We start from the raw sequence: 20,003 nt of genomic DNA, 5'->3' as shown, positions 1-20,003 counted from the left end.
ACATGTTCTCTTCATAATGCACCCACCAACTTCGTGATGTTACATCATCCTGAGTAGGAATGAAAATTTTGATTACTCAGAGTCATTTGGGGCACCTTGAAACACAAAGGGTATGGGGCAAGTTGCAACATCTCTCAAACTTGCCTTTCTACTCTTATGGAAGAGAACAGCTTGAGTAGCGTTGAAGCTTTGAACCCCTAAATTTCTGGACAATAATGATATCACAACTGCAAATGCTAACATACAGAAAGGAAAGTATGATCTTTAGATCAACATGTACATGTTTTGTTGTACTGTGGAAGTTTGTTTGTCATGATTGTTGTACACAGTGTTCTGAAGTTCATAACCAACTCTTTCAAGCTTTTCTTGCTCAGATAATTAGTAGAAAATTGAAATGTTTGACTGAAAATAAATTTAAAGAAAACACAATTCCATAACTGAAATTTTCTATGAGAGTCAAGGATGTTTCAACGTGTCCCATAGGGTGTTTCAGCCATAGGGTGCTCCTTGCTGGGGCACGTTGACACATCAATTATGCAATTAGTACTTCTGTGATATTTCCCAAAGTATACATCAAACAGAATTGGCACTTGGCATACATATGTAAAACATATTTCTGCATCCTATGTCATTGCTTAATTTATATTCCGATATTTTAGTAAAACTTTATAGTCAAAAAAGCATTTTTTGTTGAAATGTGCCTGACCCTCCCTTATGTGATGTGAACCCGAGAAGCTAGCAGCTAATATGTGTAAAACAACTCAGTTATTTTATAAAGTGAGCTCACTTTCTCTATAATTACCTACCATGAGTTATACTATTCACATAGCCAGCTCTTCCTCCCTCTGTTTTGTTCATCCCAAGAATGAATACTTTTTAAGTTCCACAGCACACTTTGATGAAACCATACTAGGATATTACAGTTACAAAACAAGGTATAAAGCCAGCGAGTTAGCTATTTTAGATAGAGAATTGAAACCAATGTTTTGGTGCATGAAATTTCAATTTTTTAGTAATTTATTAATACAAACTTTAGTGTTATAACAATAAATATATGTATTCCTTAAAAAATACAAGGACAATTTCGTGAAAGGGCGAGATGCAAAATTAACATATATATATGTAAAATGTGTAGTAGAAGTTGGAACAAATCAAATCTAATTTCCATCACAATAATCTGAATTGTTGATGCATGTGCTCAAATATTCTGCATAATACTTAAAAGTTAAAATATGGTATGCTCGAATCACTGCTTTGCTTTGTCTTCTAGTCATTATGATACTTAATGCTGAAACACTAATATAAAATAACTCAAGTTTATATTGGTGAAATGCTATAACATTTGCGAAATAATGCATAAATTGCACATGATTTCAATTATTTTGCTAAGCTGTTGCAACTATGGTTTTGCTATAATTTTCCACAGCTATGTAACCAATTGTCTAAATAAACAAAACCAAAACAACTAAACTAGTATGCAATAATGCAAAATTTTGCTAAAACTAAGAAACCCACGTTTGACAACTGTAGACTCTGACGATGCACTAATAAAGAATTCCTATCGCAGTAGTATCTTAATTCTCCAAAATACCGTCACTGTAGCTCTTGGTATGTTAACAGTGATGAATTTGCGGCTGAATTCTGCGTTAGGTGCAACTATCGCTGCGTAGATATTTTGAGTTAGTTTATATTACCCAAATGAAATATTTTGTATGCTGCTTCAGAAAAAATACTTAAGAGCAACTAATCCACTAGCAATATTTATAAACAGAACCCATAATGATGGTATCGTAAACCTTGAGCAACATTAACGTGCAGTGTATTTTCGAATTACATCCAAACGGTGTGAAAAAAATTATGAATATGCCACATTTACTCGCTACTAACATAAAAAAAAACAAGATTAGCTGTGCCGACTAGCGAACAAAAAGCTAGGACTGAAAACCCGACGTTATAAGTTCGTGAAATGAACAATCATCGAGTCGCTCCTCCGTAATTCTGAGCGTGCTTATATGAACGAAACCGAGGTATCCGAGCAAAGGAATTGTCTGCTCACCGCAAGCGAAACAATGAGTAGGTCAAATTGTAGGAGGTGCAATGTAGCTATATCATCCGACTCAATGCCTTTTATAGGCATACTTTTATTAGGCATACTGGAAGCTGAGACTTTAGCCCAACAATATGAAGGATTTTGCCGGCTACACCTTACAACATAGTTAGCATAGCTTCCTGCAAGCAGACTCTGCTTCCAAGAAGCTATGCTAGCAACATTGTAAGGCATATTGAACAGGCAAAATCGTTTGTGAGACTAAAATTTAGTTATCTGATAAGAGCTTTGTGTGTTTAGCGATCAAGGTTCTTGTCAGGCTCAATTGACGTAGCACATGCCGGAAGAGACCATAGACTAGCATGTTACTTTTAAATTGGCTCATTCTATTTAGTAGATTGCTCAACTTATCAAAATCTCTTCAACACTAATGCTGCTCTCAGTTCCCTATCTCAATGCTTCTGTTTGTTTGGCATTTTGATATAACAAACATTTCTCGAGTGCCACAGATACAGGCATAACAACGTTGCATTATCAAATATGTTGTAAGTAGATTTGACACGGCAAAGCTTGAAAGTCAACTAAACCAGAAGCCTGCTAAGGGGCTGAACTGCTTATAAAAGGTTTGAAAACCTGAGACAGGCTTCAATTAAACCACTTTCAGCAGTCAACTTTCAAGCTCTACAATTTCAATTATTTTTAGTTATTTTTAGAGAAAGCTATTGTAGCCCCACAATCATAATTTTATAAACATTGTTATATATCTAAATAATGTGAGTAGTTGTTTATTGTTCTATTATTATTATTATTATTGTTCTATAGTATGTATTAGCAGCAACTAAACTACAATTTATTCAACTGATAAAAATAACAATGAACAGTATGAATAAAAAAACAACAAAAACAAACTTACAAATAACATAAGAAAAAAGTACTTGTAACCTGATCACGTCAGAAGTCATGAATCACTGCGTGACACCAACAATGTCAAATTACAAAAAACAAATATAAATACTATCATAATATATGTTTATAGCAATAATCACAAAATGCACTTTGGTGCACATTATTATATTGGCTAATTTTTGATGTTTCTAATAAATAATTTAATGTTTTCTGTTAGAGATATGTATGATGTAATATTTTATTTGTGACAACAATAATCATATTAGTGAGGCTGACAGCGTCAATCGCATGAATGTTCTCACACAGGTGACAGCTATCTGTTAGATGCAAACAAATCTGAGATGAATAAACTATCATAGAATGCTAGTGCACGCGTCCCCTATAAACTCTCAGTTTAACTAATCTCATGCTAGATAATAAGGTACTAGAGAGCGTTGTCCTGGTCCTTCAAGTTTTAGAAGTGGATAAGAGTGTTGCGCATAGCTAGATATAGTTCCACTGTGTATCATCAGACATCACGTAGTGTTACCCTTGGTGTGCTTCATATTTCTGCTCAAGCATTACACAGAGTCCTTAAAAATATCAATTAGAAGAGAAACTGTAGAGAAGCTGATCTAATCTAACAATTGGTCTATTGGCAAGCCAGCCAGCAAGGATGCAAACAAGTAAGGATGCAAGCAAGCAAGCTAGCTTGCTTGCATCCTTACTTGTTTGCTTGCCAATGGACTAACTGTTAGACCAGATCAGCTAGCTTGCTAGCAAGCTACAGTATATGGAATATATGAAATATATGGAAAGACTTGAGGTTACTAGTTGATAATTTGGAGAAAGAGGATGTGTTCTAATCATGTCAATTAGTATATGCTATAATAAATTCAGTAAACAGAATTCTAACTTTTCTGCAATACAAGATGTAGGTTTTGTTACATCTCTGTGTTATATAGATGTGTTTATACTTCACATGAAAATGGGAGAATTAATGATTGGAGTTGAGAAATGCTAGCACTATACATTTTCTTTTGCCTGCCACTCTCTCTCTGCTGGGTAAATACAGCATTGCAAAGCGTGTCAAGTCAAAAGGTTTAATGTGAGTGCATATTCAAATCCTAAGTGTTGGTCCATCAAAAGGGGTTAGACCAACCAAAGGGTTGGTCACATCAAATTCTAGTAGATCAAAAGGTTATTAACCTGATAAAGTATAAATGACGTCATTTTTGGAGAGGTCCGGGCTTGTCTTTTTCTTCTGAACGATTTTAATTATGAAATATCCTGTCAGTCAAATAATCTAAAACAACATTAAAATATTATTCAATAGAAAAATATTCATATTTTGTGATAAAATATACTAGAACTTAATGTGACCAATCCTTTAATGGATAGTAGCAAATAATAATAAAACTCAAATAGAGCTAAAAAAAGATTTAAAACTTGCAAAAAAAATTAACAAATGTTATACTTTGTTGAATTTTAATTTGCAATAGCTAAAAACTTTCATAAGTAAAAAATGTTTGCAATGCGAACAAAAGATAATGAGAAATTGTAAATATCTCTCCAAAGGGAAACATCCCCTTTGTAGCAACATTCCCTTTGTAGCAACATCCTTTTTGGAGTAACATCACCTTTGGAGTAACATCCTCTTTGGAGTAACATCACCTTTGGAGTAACATCCTCTTTGGAGTAACATCACCTTTGGAGTAACATCACCTTTGGAGTAACATCCCCTTTGGATTAACATGCCCTGGTAAAGTTAAAAGAAAGAAAGGTAAAGATAAACATGCACTGATAGCAGACTCGCTGCAAAGTCGGAACATGATTGCTTGAACTTAAAGGTCCACCCTATCAGTAAGATAAGCAGCCAGTTTCGTAATTGGAAACCTGTTTGACATGAAGTGTGTTAGCAGGTAGCTGCTAAACCCGCTGCTCCATTTCTGCTCTTCCTAACGTTACCTTAAAGGTAAGTGAGTTGCATATTTCATAGATCTCGTGATGTGACCAGGCTCAACTGTGGTCATAGGTACATGCAACAAGCACATCCAGTTAGCATTGCGCGTCAGCAGAAGGTTCATAATTTGTTGAAGAATCCAAAGTGAAACATTGAGCATGAATTATGGTATGATGGCAAGAGTATGCTTTCTGATGATTCAAAATATCTTTTAGTAGTTTAAAGCCTGGTTCTCATATCGAATGCGAGACCTCGACGGTAATCTCGCGCAGCAAAACACTTGTGGCGCTAGGCTCGGCGGCTTATGTTCATATAAGCAAAAGTTGAAATACAGCAGGCATGATATCGGTCAGAGATAATGAAAATTTGGCAGGCAAAATATTGGTAAGAGGTAATAAGAATTTGGCAGGCAAGATATTGGTCAAAGATAACTAAAATACATAAAGTAGGAATATTAGCAGAGATAGTTAAAATACATCAGGCAATATATCGGTCAAAGATAAATTAAAATTCGGCAAGCAAAATACTGGTCAAAGATAATTAAAATATATCAGACAAGATATTGGTCAAAGATTTTTAAAGTACATCAGACAGGATATTGATCAATGATAATTACAATAAGCCAGGATATAGGTCAAAGTTATTTAAAATACAGCAAGCTTTTGATAAAAGATGTTGAGAATTGAACTCAAACATGTAATGTGCAATCTTACTCAGCCCTCGAGTATGATGATGGTGCGGGTGACACGATAATAGCATCATGATCAAGAGCTCCATAAATACAACACACTTTCAAAATACATGGGGTGGTAATAAGGTGACGCAGTGTCCATAAATATATTTGTTAATGTAGTAAACTGCATAAATACACGTATATGGTTGTACAGTGAAATTAAGTAAAATAAGTCTTTCTGGTTTACTATAAAATAACAAATTACTTTATTACCTAAAAGTCTAATGTAATTAGCCTGCCCTCTCTAGGCATATTTATCGCTGATGAAAAATCTTGTTTCAAGTGATTTTGGCTATTCCCATGTAAATTAGTTTGGAATATCTGCTATAAATTATTGCAGCGCTTGGTAAACAGTGCAACAATCGAGACATTTGGCCTCCAGAGAGCTGTCACACAGTTTACAATGAGTTTTAAGCTTTCTGGTCCTACTTATAGGCATTAGGTTGTTCACTCTTTGGGCAGCAGCTTCAACAGATGTTACCACAGCTTGTATAGACATACAGTACTGGTGTTCAGAAGGAACCAATGTTACTTGTATAGACATACAGTACTGGTGTCCAGAAGGAACCAATGTTACTTGTATAGACATACAGTACTGGTGTCCAGAAGGAACCAATGTTACTTGTATAGACATACAGTACTGGTGTCCAGAAGGAACCAATGTTACTTGTATAGACATACAGTACTGGTGTTCAGAAGGAACCAATGTTACTTGTATAGACATACAGTACTGGTGTCCAGAAGGAACCAATGTTACTTGTATAGACATACAGTACTGGTGTCCAGAAGGAACCAATGTTACTTGTATAGACATACAGTACTGGTGTCCAGAAGGAACCAATGTTACTTGTATAGACATACAGTACTGGTGTCCAGAAGGAACCAATGTTACTTGTATAGACATACAGTACTGGTGTCCAGAAGGAACCAATGTTACTTGTATAGACATACAGTACTGGTGTCCAGAAGGAACCAATGTTACTTGTATAGACATACAGTACTGGTGTCCAGAAGGAACCAATGTTACTTGTATAGACATACAGTACTGGTGTCCAGAAGGAACCAATGTTACTTGTATAGACATACAGTACTGGTGTCCAGAAGGAACCAATGTTACTTGTATAGACATACAGTACTGGTGTCCAGAAGGAACCAATGTTACTTGTATAGACATACAGTACTGGTGTCCAGAAGGAAACTTCGTAAACAAGATTTAAATAAAATATGTGATGATGATGCCACTAGACGCAATTTTGAACACACTCAATAAGACCTTCAATGTTCTTCTGTTTCCTCCTAAGTTTTTGAGTGTGTATAGCCAATTGGCTATACATTGGCTATCCTCAATGCCTACCAGCAAAAATGAGTTGCTTGATGGAAGGGCTGGCTATTTGAGGCTAATTATTTATGGTTAAGGGAATTTTTCAAGATATTTGGAGATGACTTGACTGCCTATTTACGGTATATATCAGCTTGTGATTACATCAGGCCTGAATGTCTGTTTATTCAATTCGAATATTATATGACCAAATTATAAATGTCTTGCTTCTCTTGAGGGTTATATGTCACCATTTTGTCTGAATAGCTTACACAGATGTCGTTACTTTTTTTGAATTTTTTAGGCGCTGTCTCTGACTGTCATACCTGTATAAACAAGTCTTTATGTACCAGTAGCCAGGGCCAGTAGCACATTGGCTTCTGCACTGTGATGATTGACCCGTTCTGACTTCAAACCGATTGCTAGAGTTGTTTGCCATTTTACAGAACTAATTTCCTGCAATCCTAATTTCGTCTTCAATGCTGCTGGGGTTGTGGAAGACTAGCCTATGTTCTGATATGATTGTTAACATTGTTCCTTCTTTCTTATATTGTTCAGTTAATTTATTACACAGTAAATAGTTTATTTCTCAGTACATTAACAATTGCACTATTATAATAATCCATTTGGCGAATAATTTGACAATAATTTTATGACACGTGTTTTTTTCACCTAATGTTGAAACTTCGATGCGATTCACTCTACCAATGTTGAAATTTCGGCGTGTTTGACTTTCTCCGTTTTAAAACTTTAATGTGTTTTTCCTTCCCGATGTTAAAATGTTCAGTGCTGAAAATTGAAAAACAAGTAGCCTAAAGTAGAACCTGCTTTGCATATACAATTATCCTCTAGACCAGTGACGACACAATGATTTTGGCCATAATCCGCTACAGCCAAATCTGACAAATCAAAGATTTACAAAGAGCTGAAAATGTGCATTTTTCTTTTTTTACAAACAAAAGCATGTGATTATTTGTGTATATCCTAAAACAAAGCGTTAAACACAATTTAAAAGACTTTATTTATCTACATAATTAGACTAAAAATCAGTAAATGAATTTGCTTGAATGAATATGTCTGATATTAGTGAGAAAAATGATGAATGGGCTTTGGCTTCATAATACTATCAAAACATGGTTTCCTGCTACTTACAGCAACTCTTACAAGTTCATAAAGATGAGTATTTTAAGTCGTGTTCTATGATTGTTTTTTAAAAAATTCATGGCTGAAAACTATGATTCACATAGTTAATTTGCAAGCAATAAGTTAATAGTTAAAGTTATAGTTAAATTAGTTAATAAGCAAGTAAGTAGTCTTCTAGCTAGACTAGTAGTTATTGGGTACTAGACTAGTAGTTATTGGGTTATAGACTAGTAGTTATTGGGTACTTTTCCAAGTTTGCAGGGGATGATCAAATAAATTACCAGAAACATTTAGATAAAAAATTTTAAACTAAATTTTAAAATAAATACTTCACAAAACATTTTTTGACAGCCACTGTAAAAGATCCACTAGAAAGATCCGGATCTAGATCGGCCATTTGGCCATAGCTGCTCTAGACTTTTTTGTTATGACGTAGGGCATCAGCAACTTTGATAGTCATAAACTGGTCACGCCACTAATGGGTGCGACCTGAATTTTTCTCCCTTATCAAGCCATTCTAATCTTGTTTGGCTTGCCGAGTGTTTAACTTTGATGGAAGCTCAGTAACGTTATCAGGTGATCCTGTAAGACAGCTCATTATTTCACGAACTTAATAAGGAAATATAAATCCTGTTCGGTCAAGTCATGTAATACAAGTCATTTCTATTGCAGGAGCTTATACCTATCATCAAAAAAATTATAGGTGAGGCGGAGAGGCAAAAATGTCATCAAGCGGAGTTCAGTTTGAGCAGAAGTTGATGTGGGGAGATGCTGTAGTCATCGCTGTCTACTTTATCATAGTTATTGGTGTTGGGCTCTGGGTGAGTATATGAGACGCGCCGTCACAATAGTACGAATGATACATGTATTTCTGGTGCGTGTGGTAACAGAGTTGTGGCTCACGTATTAACTTGGCAAAAAACAGACCCCAGGCCCATCCGGGGCCCATCCTTGCTCCTAATGAGATGATAGCAGACCAGCTGCTGCAAAAGTGGTTTACCAGTTCACTATCGCCTCGTTCTTTAGTGCTGCTTATCCGTGTCACCACATCTCTCAAGGTATAATTTGATTTGTTACAGTCTTCATGCCGAAACAGAGGGAGCACACAAGGGTATTTTCTGGCTGGCAGAAGTATGCACTGGTTACCGGTGAGCTAAAGACCTATAATAATATGTTTGATGCTGCAACTATGATGTGATTTTATCAGTCAGCGTTATGTTGTATTGAGTTAGTAGCTATCCCAATTTCCAGCTGAAGCAGCCATATAGTTGGCGGGACTATTTCCTGCCAAAGTTCTTCCAACTTTGTGCCCTTAGATCAGCTGCTCTATCACATTACTGATGCATGACATTTGTTGTAGGTGGGGGCCTCTCTGTTTGCTAGTAATATCGGCTCTGGCCATTTTGTGGGACTGGCTGGTTCAGGCTCTTCAACCGGTATTGGAGTGGCCATATACGAGCTGAGTGTTAGTATTCTAACTTCATAGGCTGATATTATCACATCCACTTTAGTTGACAGATTGGCTCAATCACGTTTCATGGAGAACACCTGACGAGAGCTTTATTGGTGGCTTTTATTAGAGATTATCATAAGGTTATTACTCGATTCAGTCAGACAAATTGGAATCAATAGATGCCACCCAACTAACTAATCATCTTAAGTAAATTTTTAAGATTCAGCTTGGATTAAATCAAAATATTTTACATCACAAAAACTAATCCTTGTTAGCCGCCATCTTTTTGAAAAACATATTTCCAAGACTTTCGCCGACAAGTCAATGAGATTAAACATTGGAAGAAATTTGTAATTTTTTTGAAAATTTAATTTCAATTAAAGCGAAATACATCACATTTTAAAGCGTTGGTTTTAAAAACTTTTTAAATTGTAAAAATCTATTTCTAAACCCACAGATGAATCAGTACTCTACACACCAACTTCTGAGCAGTTCTGATCAGAAGTTTGTGATGTGGGGCGTGTGTGTGGTGTGTGTGTGCGTGTGTATGCATGCATGTGTATGCATGCATGTGTGTGTGTGTGCGGTGTGTGTGCGTGTGTATGCATGCATGTGTATGCATGCATGTGTGTGTGTGTGCGGTGTGTGTGCGTGTGTATGCATGAGTGTTATATGTCTATTAGTCTGCATGAACGCTATACGCTTCCACATTTTTACCTGATTTTGTCCACACTTCACACACATGCTTCGTACTTTCTGTCAGGTAGCCAAATATAGGATCTCAAATCTTCGACTGGTTCCAGCTGACCTGCGGGCTATCTGATTGAAAATGAAGGAACTGTTGATCAGCTTCGAGCTCACTGCTTATTATTTATAAACACGAAAATACAAGTCAAACTCTGTACTTACCAATCAGTAAGAAAGAAAGCAATCCAACAAAAGTAGTAATACAATAGACAATATATGTACATATTTGTACATATATGAATCTTCATATACATGTTAATATATATGAGCATTCATATACGTACATTCATAAACGTGTTAATGTATATGAGAAACGTTAATGCTTAGTCAAATATGAGAATGCCAGGTTAATCTAGATAATTGTGCCCTTCTGAGATGCACAAGTAACCTGTGTAGTTCTCTCAATTTTGCCGAATTCTCGTGATCTACGGCTCAAAATTTTACAATTTCCAGCTCACATTATTGATAGATGTTAATTATCTGGTGCTACCGAATCTATATGGCAGCGTTGAGTTTAAGCTATTTAAATCCAGTTAAGTGTCAAAACTTGTCAAAACTTATCTGCTCAGTGTTAAAAACTAAGCAGACTGACAAACAGAGAACGACTTCTCTGAGCTTGTTTCTAGCTTGCCCTGCAATATTTACTGGTCATCAGCCCGGCCCAAAGCACACCTAAGAGACACCCATAGCTTTTTTGTCAAACTTTGCAATTTCTATGGTAAAGCAAATGTTTTTGAATTCCCTGCTCAGGCCACTAGGAAGCCGTCTTGCACATTTACTACCTCTAATTTGGCATGTATCTACCAGCCAACCATATTGCAAGAGTTACAACTAGCTAATTTACATATAAACTGGCAAACCTGTTCCAAGGTCTTAATACTCCCTCTGGTACTTCTTGGATTTTAATTCCCTCTTCATACCAACTGCAACTTGAAATCATTTCAGATGAATTACAATTTTGGGTGAACGGTTTGGGAGAGAATAAATTGGAGATGTTGTGTATGCCACTTTTTTCTTTTTTATGCAGTCTGAACGCTGCAAAAAATGTTGTTTATATTAAAGTGTTTTTTTATTATTGTAGGCAACATATGTGCTGCTTCTACTGGGATGGGTGTTTGTGCCAGTTTATATAGCATCAGGAGTGTTCACCATGCCTGAGTATATGAGACAGAGATTCGGAGGAAGGAGGATTAGAGCATACTTGGCTGTGCTTTCTCTCCTCATTTATATCTTCACTAAAATTACAGCAGATTTGTATTCTGGTGTCCTTCTTCTTCAACAGGCCATTGGTTTGACCATTTATCCATCCGCTGCAGTACTGCTGGCACTCGCTATGTTGTTCACCATAGCAGGTTGGTTATCTCTCTTTACCGCTACACGCATCTCTCTTTACCACTACACGCATCTCTCTTTACCACTACACGCATCTCTCTTTACCACTACACGCATCTCTCTATACCACTACACGCATCTATCTTTACCACTACACGCATCTCTCTTTACCACTACACGCATCTCTCTTTACCACTACACGCATCTCTCTATACCACTACACGCATCTCTCTTTACCACTACACGCATCTCTCTATACCACTACACGCATCTCTCTTTACCACTACACGCATCTATCTTTACCACTACACGCATCTCTCTTTACCACTACACGCATCTCTCTTTACCACTACACGCATCTCTCTTTACCACTACACGCATCTCTCTATACCACTACACGCATCTATCTTTACCACTACACGCATCTCTCTTTACCACTACACACATCTCTCTTTACCACTACACGCATCTCTCTATACCACTACACGCATCTCTCTTTACCACTACACGCATCTCTCTATACCACTACACGCATCTCTCTTTACCACTACACGCATCTCTCTTTACCACTACACGCATCTCTCTTTACCACTACACGCATCTCTCTTTACCACTACACGCATCTCTCTATACCACTACACGCATCTATCTTTACCACTACACGCATCTCTCTATACCACTACACGCATCTCTCTATACCACTACACGCATCTCTCTATACCACTACACGCATCTCTCTTTACCACTACACGCATCTCTCTATACCACTACACGCATCTCTCTTTACCACTACACGCATCTCTCTTTACCACTACACGCATCTCTCTATACCACTACACGCATCTCTCTTTACCACTACACGCATCTCTCTTTACCACTACACGCATCTCTCTATACCACTACACGCATCTCTCTTTACCACTACACGCATCTCTCTTTACCACTACACGCATCTATCTTTACCACTACACGCATCTATCTTTACCACTACACGCATCTCTCTATACCACTACACGCATCTCTCTATACCACTACACGCATCTCTCTTTACCACTACACGCATCTCTCTTTACCACTACACGCATCTCTCTTTACCACTACACGCATCTCTCTTTACCACTACACGCATCTCTCTATACCACTACACGCATCTCTCTATACCACTACACGCATCTCTCTTTACCACTACACGCATCTCTCTATACCACTACACGCATCTCTCTTTACCACTACACGCATCTCTCTTTACCACTACACGCATCTCTCTTTACCACTACACGCATCTCTCTTTACCACTACACGCATCTCTCTTTACCACTACACGCATCTCTCTTTACCACTACACGCATCTATCTTTACCACTACACGCATCTCTCTATACCACTACACGCATCTATCTTTACCACTACACGCATCTCTCTATACCACTACACGCATCTCTCTTTACCACTACACGCATCTCTCTTTACCACTACACGCATCTCTCTATACCACTACACGCATCTCTCTTTACCACTACACGCATCTCTCTTTACCACTACACGCATCTATCTTTACCACTACACGCATCTATCTTTACCACTACACGCATCTCTCTATACCACTACACGCATCTCTCTATACCACTACACGCATCTCTCTTTACCACTACACGCATCTCTCTTTACCACTACACGCATCTCTCTTTACCACTACACGCATCTCTCTTTACCACTACACGCATCTCTCTATACCACTACACGCATCTCTCTATACCACTACACGCATCTCTCTTTACCACTACACGCATCTCTCTTTACCACTACACGCATCTCTCTTTACCACTACACGCATCTCTCTTTACCGCTACACGCATCTCTCTATACCACTACACGCATCTCTCTTTACCACTACACACATCTCTCTTTACCACTACACGCATCTCTCTTTACCACTACACGCATCTCTCTATACCGCTACACGCATCTCTCTTTACCACTACACGCATCTCTCTTTACCACTACACGCATCTCTCTTTACCACTACACGCATCTATCTTTACCACTACACGCATCTCTCTATACCACTACACGCATCTCTCTATACCACTACACGCATCTCTCTTTACCACTACACGCATCTCTCTTTACCACTACACGCATCTCTCTTTACCGCTACACGCATCTCTCTATACCACTACACGCATCTCTCTTTACCACTACACACATCTCTCTTTACCACTACACGCATCTCTCTTTACCACTACACGCATCTCTCTTTACCACTACACGCATCTCTCTTTACCGCTACACGCATCTCTCTATACCACTACACGCATCTCTCTATACCACTACACGCATCTCTCTTTACCACTACACGCATCTCTCTTTACCGCTACACGCATCTCTCTTTACCACTACACGCATCTCTCTTTACCACTACACGCATCTCTCTATACCACTAGACGCATCTATCTTTACCACTACACGCATCTCTCTATACCACTACACGCATCTCTCTATACCACTACACGCATCTCTCTATACCACTACACGCATCTCTCTTTACCACTACACGCATCTCTCTTTACCGCTACACGCATCTCTCTATACCACTACACGCATCTCTCTATACCACTACACGCATCTCTCTTTACCACTACACGCATCTCTCTTTACCACTACACGCATCTCTCTATACCACTACACGCATCTCTCTTTACCACTACACGCATCTCTCTTTACCACTACACGCATCTCTCTTTACCGCTACACGCATCTCTCTATACCACTACACGCATCTCTCTTTACCACTACACGCATCTCTCTTTACCACTACACGCATCTCTCTTTACCACTACACGCATCTCTCTTTACCACTACACGCATCTCTCTATACCACTACACGCATCTCTCTTTACCACTACACGCATCTCTCTTTACCACTACACGCATCTCTCTTTACCGCTACACGCATCTCTCTATACCACTACACGCATCTCTCTTTACCACTACACGCATCTCTCTTTACCACTACACGCATCTCTCTTTACCACTACACGCATCTCTCTTTACCACTACACGCATCTCTCTTTACCACTACACGCATCTCTCTATACCACTACACGCATCTCTCTTTACCACTACACGCATCTCTCTTTACCACTACACGCATCTCTCTTTACCGCTACACGCATCTCTCTATACCACTACACGCATCTCTCTTTACCACTACACGCATCTCTCTTTACCACTACACGCATCTCTCTTTACCACTACACGCATCTCTCTTTACCACTACACGCATCTCTCTTTACCACTACACGCATCTCTCTTTACCGCTACACGCATCTCTCTATACCACTACACGCATCTCTCTTTACCACTACACGCATCTCTCTTTACCACTACACGCATCTATCTTTACCACTACACGCATCTCTCTTTACCACTACACGCATCTCTCTATACCACTACACGCATCTCTCTTTACCACTACACGCATCTATCTTTACCACTACACGCATCTCTCTATACCACTACACGCATCTCTCTATACCACTACACGCATCTCTCTTTACCACTACACGCATCTCTCTATACCACTACACGCATCTCTCTATACCACTACACGCATCTCTCTTTACCACTACACGCATCTCTCTTTACCACTACACGCATCTCTCTTTACCACTACACACATCTCTCTTTACCACTACACGCATCTATCTTTACCACTACACGCATCTCTCTTTACCACTACACGTATCTCTCTATACCACTACACGCATCTCTCTTTACCACTACACGCATCTCTCTTTACCACTACACGCATCTCTCTATACCACTACACGCATCTCTCTATACCACTACACGCATCTCTCTTTACCACTACACGCATCTCTCTTTACCACTACACGCATCTCTCTTTACCACTACACACATCTCTCTTTACCACTACACGCATCTCTCTATACCACTACACGCATCTCTCTTTACCACTACACGCATCTCTCTATACCACTACACGCATCTCTCTTTACCACTACACGCATCTATCTTTACCACTACACGCATCTCTCTATACCACTACACGCATCTCTCTATACCACTACACGCATCTCTCTTTACCACTACACGCATCTCTCTTTACCACTACACGCATCTATCTTTACCACTACACGCATCTCTCTATACCACTACACGCATCTCTCTTTACCACTACACGCATCTCTCTATACCACTACACGCATCTATCTTTACCACTACACGCATCTCTCTATACCACTACACGCATCTCTCTATACCACTACACGCATCTATCTTTACCACAACACGCATCTCTCTTTATCTTTCTTCTTTTTGCAGCCTTTTCTGTTGCTTTCATTTCTCTACCTTTTTGTCTCACTAAAACTTTTTCTAGCATCACAAAGACCTACACTGTGCTTTGACCTTTTTGGATTTCTGATGCTGATATACGGTAGCTTGTAAACTTGGACAATCATCATGTGAATCATATACAATATGATTAGCATAGCTGACGCGCTAATTGTTCAGGTGATGTATCTACCAAGCATGCATTTTTAGACAAACTATTTAGTACAGCAAATTTGGCAAAGTCGAGTTTTATGCATCAGGTATTGAGCCTGAAGCTATAAGTTTAGTTAGGTATTTATAACTTTAGTAATATTTATTTTAAGAATTCACATAAATTGCACAAAGACATATCTGCAGCTTGCAATAGTTGGAAAAAAATTCATTTGCTATTTATTTACATACAAATAAAAAGTTATCATCCTGGTTAGTTTTGTTAACTATTTTAGCTTCAACATTCAGTTTGAAGTTATTAAAACACTGTTTAAATAGTTATAAAGTTAAAGTGGAAAATGAAGGAAAAGGATGAAGGAGTAAGTTATGTCCCTATCTTGCTTTGTTTAATTTTATTAAAACAATCTATATAATCAAATATTGGCAAGGTGATCTTTATCGTTGTGGCATCGTATACACTACGGTTTTGCTAAAGTTTGAATTAGAAAACCAAGGGTTTTTGCCAGATGTAAGTGTATTCCTGCTATCAGCATAGCCATTGCAAATCTGCCAGATTTGTGAAATAATCACATTTATTCTTTTTCTTTTGTAGGAGGACTAACTGCAGTCATTTGGACAGATTTTGCACAGACTGGTATCATGCTAATCGGAGCGACTGTTTTGACAGCTATAAGTATGTATTCGCATCCAAATCTTACACATTTGCTACCATTTTATAGATCATGCAAGAATCAGTTAAGATGTTTATAGCTTGAATGAGTCTTATCAGAAAAGATAAGACTTGGCCTTGAAGACCCCTTTTTCCATAGGTTTGGTTGAAGTCGCAAAGAAAGAACCAAACTTGGGCTCTACTTATGAGGCTCTAACCCAGCAGTTTTTCACTGCCTATGCTAAAGGCTCATTGACTAGCAACGGCTCATGTGGTTCCATCCCTGACTATGCATTAAAGTTTATGAGGCCTGCAACCTTGCTAGATGACGACCTCCCTTGGACAGGGGTATTATTTGGCATTACCATCTCTGGAATTTGGTATTGGTGTTCAGACCAGGTAAGTCACGTTTCTTTTCTGCGAACTCGCTCACTTTCATCGTTCTCTGTTGTCTTTGTGACATGTTTTAGTGAAGGTATTCATGCGACAAGAAATCACAAACACAGGATAGTCATTGCTGTGCAGGTGTTGAGAACAACTGAGTTACCTATTTGCAACTATATTGCAGGTTATTGTACAGAGATCGCTTGCGGCCAAAAACCTTTCCCATGCCAAAGCCGGCACAGTCTTTGCTGGTCTTTTGAAATTTGCTCCTCTTTGGTTATTAGTCATTCCTGGAATGGCTTCTCGCATCCTCTATCCAGGTAATTATTTTCTGGATAATTCTGGACATCATATCCAGCCAACCTCTGAAATATTTTTAAGCAAGTCAAATCTAGTTGCCATAGATTGTACACTACTACTTACACTCAATTTTCATCAGATCATCTTTTTATAATTCCTTCTCTCTTACCATACAAGTTTCTAAGCCTAAATGATGTAAAAAGGAATGTGACGCAGACTTTTTTATTATTGATATACAACTTGTAATAAACTAACTAATTTTTTAGAGTTTTGCAATAAGCCCACATGTTATACCATTGCGTTGTTTTAATATCTCTTTTATATGCACTAAATCCCAAATACTCTAAACAAAAATTTCTAAATTTAGTCTTTCCTTGCAGACATCGTTGCTTGCGCGTCTAAAGAGGAATGTAAAGCCGCATGCAACTCTGAAAGTGGGTGCACTAATCAGGCCTATCCACTACTTGTGCTTAGGCTCATGCCAGATGGCGTAAAAGGCCTGATGATCGCTGTTATGCTGTCAGCTCTCATGTCTTCTTTAACTTCCATATTCAACAGTAGCTCAACTCTTTTCACAATGGACATCTGGAGGGTAATCAGAAAACAATCTGGCGAAGGAGAGCTTCTGGTGGTTGGCAGGTAGATTTAATAATTTTATAGTGCGCACTGTTTTTTCTTTATGCTCAGAGCTATTTAACCAATGGTTAGGCTTTTCAAGAGTCTACCCTCAAGACTAGTTGTAATCACAAAAATCAGCTTAATATAAGCTATTTGTAAGAGTTGTTTACCCAATAGTTATAAATAGACAACTCCTCAATGCATTCATCAACAAAATTGCCGTCATTGTCAAAATATTACGAGACAACTTTAGATGAGTATCGTGTTATTGTTTAGAAGACCAGGTGTTAACAAGCACAATTTAAAATGCTGATGATATATGTTGTCCAACCAGATCATGCGATTGCGCCCGTTGTAGGATATTTGTGGTCATACTAGTAGGAGTGAGCCTGGCCTGGCTACCAATAGTGGGCGGCTTTCCTGAGCTGTTCCACTATATACAGCAAATTACCTCTTTTCTCACACCACCTATAACTGCTGTCTACATCCTTGCTGTTTCCTGGAAACGTATCAATGAAGAGGTAAGCAAAAACATTGCATCACTGCAAAAATTAGCAGTATACAATGGTATACGTGTAAATAGACACTTGCATCTGTCTGGTCACCTTGATTGCTGCATGCTTACATTGAGTTTTTTTACAGGGTGCTTTCTGGGGCCTCATGACTGGTTTTGTCGTCGGTTTAATTAGATTTCTTCTCCAGTATGCAGTCTATCCTCAACCTCCACCGTGCGGATCTGATGAAGAGAACAAAGTGCCGGATATTGTCCACAAAGTTCACTATCTTCACTTTGGCTGCATTCTCTTTGTCATAACATTCATTGTCACCATTGTTGTTAGTCTTCTCACTAAACCAATCAACCCTAGAAAGGTGAGCTGACAAGTTGAAAGGTACACACGTACACAAATACTCCTAATCAAGCACTACTAGTGTACGAGGTTTATGTTAGTGATCACTCAGTTTTAGTATTTGTTTCCATCAGTCTGTGCATTAAATGGACAGCAGTTTTTACTGTAAGTTTTGTCGAATGCTATTTATAACTGTCAGCAGTTTAAAATATGTGAATTTAATAGTCAATAGCTTAGTTCGAAAACTCATAAACGCGTTGAAAAATGGAAGCATGCTGAATCGTAGTACTAATATTAAGAGGCCAGTAAGATAGCAACTGCAGTCTAGTTGTTGACGAGCCAGTAATGATTCACAATTGCCTTTGGAGGTTCATGTCAATACTAGAAATCATTTTACACTTACCTGACAGCTCATCAGACTAACGTTCATGTCAAGAGATGAACCAGGAGAGAGACTAGACCAAGCGGCTGAAGACGATGTACCAGAACACCTTGAATACTTTCAGAGTACTAACTCGATGGCAGCATCGACTGATAAATTAACTAATGGTGACGTGAAAGAGGAAGCTACTGGAGCAGATGATGGTAAGATTCCTGGACACGTACAATATTTTTAAATCATTAAAGAAAAACTGAGATTACAATAAACTGAGTGTAATTGTAGCCCTACCCTGGTACAGAGTAGCTGTCAACTGGATCTGTGGGATTGAGAAACAGTCGGCGGCCCCAACCATTTCCGATGAAGAGAAAAATGAGCTGATGAAGAAAAACCTTTCCATAGATGAGTCAAAAACGTGGAGATTAATCAACAATTTTGCAGCGGGCTTTGTTCTAGTTGGGACCACTTTTCTCTGGGGCTATTTCGCATAGACTAAAAGCAATCGTGTCTAATAGTTGCCTTGGACAGCTTTGAATAGGATGAGCACAGCAACAAGTTCTGTAGTCTCTATACTTTGAGCAAATTTTAGTGTTGGTGACAAGATAACACATTTAGTTACATTTAAAGATACAAAGAACAATTAAATTATTTAATATGTAACACAAATTTTATATACAT

General features: G+C 38.3%; 1 protein-coding gene across 1 annotated transcript; it reads left to right on the top strand.

The window, feature by feature from the left end:
- The first annotated feature begins 4,797 nt into the window (after window positions 1–4,797).
- LOC137391865 (sodium/glucose cotransporter 4-like) lies at window positions 4,798–19,951 on the top strand. The gene is made up of 13 exons (XM_068078408.1): window positions 4,798–4,907; window positions 8,762–8,910; window positions 9,169–9,237; window positions 9,450–9,554; window positions 11,371–11,641; window positions 16,740–16,820; window positions 16,957–17,195; window positions 17,365–17,500; window positions 17,966–18,119; window positions 18,457–18,619; window positions 18,741–18,968; window positions 19,357–19,531; window positions 19,611–19,951. The coding sequence occupies exons 2-13, from the start codon at window positions 8,812–8,814 to the stop codon at window positions 19,814–19,816; spliced, it is 1,926 nt and encodes a 641-aa protein (XP_067934509.1). The 5' UTR covers window positions 4,798–4,907; window positions 8,762–8,811; the 3' UTR covers window positions 19,817–19,951.
- Window positions 19,952–20,003: the final 52 nt, after the last annotated feature.

Source organism: Watersipora subatra, chromosome 3 (genome assembly GCF_963576615.1).
Source record: "Watersipora subatra chromosome 3, tzWatSuba1.1, whole genome shotgun sequence".
NCBI lineage: Eukaryota > Metazoa > Bryozoa > Gymnolaemata > Cheilostomatida > Watersiporidae > Watersipora > Watersipora subatra.
Note: the sequence above shows the minus strand (reverse complement) of the source record. Positions and strands in the feature narration are given on the sequence as shown.

Excerpts from the sequence above, each read along its gene's own strand:
- LOC137391865 (XM_068078408.1), top strand. The coding sequence starts at position 8,812 with ATGTCATCAAGCGGAGTTCAGTTTGAGCAGAAGTTGATGTGGGGAGAT. Across the intron at positions 11,642-16,739 it reads TATGTTGTTCACCATAGCAG|GAGGACTAACTGCAGTCATT; the intron begins GTTGGTTATCTC and ends TTTCTTTTGTAG. Across the intron at positions 17,196-17,364 it reads GGTATTGGTGTTCAGACCAG|GTTATTGTACAGAGATCGCT; the intron begins GTAAGTCACGTT and ends ACTATATTGCAG.